Source organism: Chaetura pelagica, unplaced genomic scaffold, assembly GCF_000747805.2.
Source record: "Chaetura pelagica isolate M959 unplaced genomic scaffold, ChaPel_1.0 scaffold49, whole genome shotgun sequence".
Taxonomy (NCBI): Eukaryota; Metazoa; Chordata; class Aves; order Apodiformes; family Apodidae; genus Chaetura; species Chaetura pelagica.
The window spans coordinates 382,975-386,049 of record NW_009970715.1 but is presented as its reverse complement, the minus strand read 5'-3'; the positions used below and the strand labels follow the sequence as shown (position 1 = coordinate 386,049).

The window sequence follows — 3,075 nt, the reverse complement described above, 5'->3', positions numbered from 1 at the left end:
ACACTGTCCCGTGTCCCCGCAGCCCGCCGGCAGGTGGAATGGGGCAGCCATGAACGGCGATGCCCTGTGCCAGGAGCCCTCCTCCCCGCTCCCCGACTGGAGGGAGTTCTGTGAGCTTCATGCCCAGGCAGCCGCCGTCGACTTCGCCCAGAAGTTCTGCCAGTTCCTGAAGGAGAACCCCCACTACGACACCCCCGGGGCAGAGACTTCCTTCTCCCACCATTTCGCCGCCAACTTCCTGGATATCTTCAGCCTGGAGGTCAGCAGGGTCTTCGTGTCTGACTCCCCCACCAAGTACAACATCGTGCCCTTCGTGGGGCTGCAGAACTGCCACGTCCCTTACGGGCGCGAGGTCACCCCGAGGAAGGAGGAGACATCCACGGAGTCCCTGGACAGCATGGACGCCCCGTTGGGCGCAGGGCGGTACCTGAGCCCGGCCCAGCAGGCCCAGGCACGCAAGGTCTCCTCTTACGGCCAGTCCCGCAGCTCGGAGGACGTCTCCATCCACTCCACCGCCAAGCCCAAGTTCAAGAAAGGCTTCTCCTTGAGGAACATGAGCTTGTGCGTGGTGGACGGCATGAAGGAGATGTGGCACCGCAAGTCCTCTCCGGAGCCGGGCGCTGAGACTGCCCCGGGCGGCCGCAGGGCCGAGAGGGAACCGTGGCCGGCGGGGGGCAAGGAGCCCGGCGACCCGCGGGAGAAATGGACCCACAAGCTGCGCCTGTCCAAGGTGCCCTCAGCCAAGGTGGAGCTGCTGGACATCCAGAGGGAGGGGACGCTGCGCTACATGGTGGCTGACGACACGAACTGTGTGGGCAGCTCCCAGTGGCAGAAGTGTCGCCTCCTGCTCCGGAAAGCCGTGAAGGTGGAAGGGGAGAGGTTCCTCCTCGAGTTTTATGTCCCTCCCAAGGTAAGTCCTGGCTTTTCTGAGCTATCCAAGCAGCCGTTGGGCTTGGCTGGAGGGTTGTTTTTTTATTTATTTCTGGTTTCCACTGCTGAGCTGGGAGAAACCCAGCTCTGGTCATGAGGGGAGGTTGGTGCCAGGTGGCCGAGATGCAAACGGAGGGGACAGTGTGGCTGAAACCCATCCAGCCTGCAAGCCCCAACTGTGCTGATCTCTGGGCAGAGCCCCCTCCTTCCCCACGGCCCCTGGGAGAGATGCTGAAGCCTCTGCCTGGTCCTTTGGCTCCCAACTATCTTCCATCTTGGTGGAAAAGCTCATTCCCTCAGCAAGATGAGGGGTTTCCAGGCTATTCATGGGGCTTTTCCTCTCCCCAAGGTGTTGCAGAGATGTCGGACTGGTGGCCTGGGGCTGGGATCACTGTCTTTGTGCTTTAGGTCTCAGAGGGGTTGCTCGTCTTCTGATAGCATGGTCATTTTCTTTCCAAATGTACTAATGGATTTGGAGTAATTTTTCATGTGCAAGGCCACCTCCAGCAATGAGAGGGGACAGAAGAAGATGTTGGTGTTGCCCTCAGGGCTGGAGCTCCACTACCATGGAGAGGTTTTGCAGCTCTCCTCCCTGACAGCCCCAGCTACTTCCCCTCCTGGGCAGAGGAATGCTGGTTATGATTATTACCCACAACATCACTTTTTCTTCCTGCATCTTTTCTTCTTCTGTGATTTCAAGGAAAGCTCCAACACCAGGACCCAGCTGTCCTTGCAACGTGGCCTCAGCACATCCTTCCCCCCCACACACACACTTCTCAGGTGCATTCCCCTTGCATGAAATGCAGGCAAACATTGTCCCTGGTTTCCTGAGCAGAGGGCTGAGTGGTGGAGCTGTCTGCTCAAGAAATGGGGTTAGGAGACCTTCAGTCTCCTCACCACGGGACCACCTTGGCTCCTGGGCTGAGCCAAGGGATGTGTTGTGCTGCCAAACCTCACCTGTGACTGTGCCTGCTCTGCCTCCTCCTCTCCAAAGAGGAGAGGACAAACAGGCCATTCCCTGGGGCTTTGCTGGCTCTGTGTGCTGGTGGTGGAATCTCAGGTTATTTAAACACCCAGGGAAGAAAAATCTCATTTACTTCATGTTCTCCAGGACTTTCCTGCTTGTGTTTCAGTCCCTAGTAGAAAAGCTGGGCCAACACAAGTGTCAGGAGTGGATCTGCAGGTCTCTGGGTGTGCTGGACCCCTGGAGGGTGGAGCACGTGGGGACAGCAGGATAGATCATCTTTTGAAACATCATTTTTCTCTTTTCCTGAGGCCCAAACGAACCTGGGCACCGTTGGTCACTCCACACCTCCCCCCCCCCCAGCTGTCACATCTCTCCCAGTCAAATTAAAAATATAAGTTGAAACTCAAGTGCATCTCTCTAGAAGGGCTCAGCACTGGGATGGATGATGTGCCTCATCAGCAGTGGCTGCCTCAGAAGGCTTCCTCAGCCCAGGGACCCCACCAGACCCACCTGGAAGGAACCCACCACATCCATGGCATGGCACACAGAGGCTCCAGTCAACCCAGTGGTTCCGGCTGCACCCAAGGGGCCACAACCTCAGCTTAAAATGGAACTGCTGCTCCTCCTAAAACATTGAAGAGAGAGGTCGTGGAGTGGTTGTTTTTTTAGTACCTCTTGATTTGCCTCTCGAATCAAGATGGAAATGATTTTATGGCAACTTTTATGAACGTTGTCTGCTCTCCTGTTATAATCACACCATGCTTTGGTTTACATCTTTCTCCCCTCATCCCATCTTGCTTCCCATCTGGCAAACAATTCAGCTGTGAAAGTGGCACCAGCCTGGCACAGCTGGAGGAAAACAGCATTTTGCTTCAGCAGCCCAGGGGGTTGTTGTGTTGGTTGTTTTTTTTTCCTAGGCCCTACAAAAATTATGTTCATGTCTTTAAATCTTTACAGGGCAGAGCCCTCCTGGAGAAGACCCTCCTCAGGCTTCCCAGTGAACCAACACTGGGTTTTCTTCCCTTCTGAAGCAGCTGCTGCCTCTTCCCTGACCTTCCTCTGAGCAAACACTAGAAGGGAATCAGGGCAGGGCTGAGCCCCACACAGCCTGGGGCAGCACTGGGGGTTGGTGGAAATGAAACATCCTGATGGGGGGGGGGGGGGGGGAAGTGACAGCG

The 3,075-nt window shown here is 56.3% G+C and overlaps 1 protein-coding gene across 1 annotated transcript in view; it reads left to right on the top strand.

The window, feature by feature from the left end:
- The first annotated feature begins 49 nt into the window (after positions 1-49).
- The window catches only part of SH2B2 (SH2B adaptor protein 2), an 18,382-nt gene continuing 15,356 nt past the window's right edge, over positions 50-3,075 (top strand). The window contains exon 1 of the mRNA XM_010006049.1: positions 50-910. Within this exon, the coding sequence (XP_010004351.1) occupies positions 50-910 (861 nt within the window). The remainder of the gene's footprint in view (positions 911-3,075) is intronic.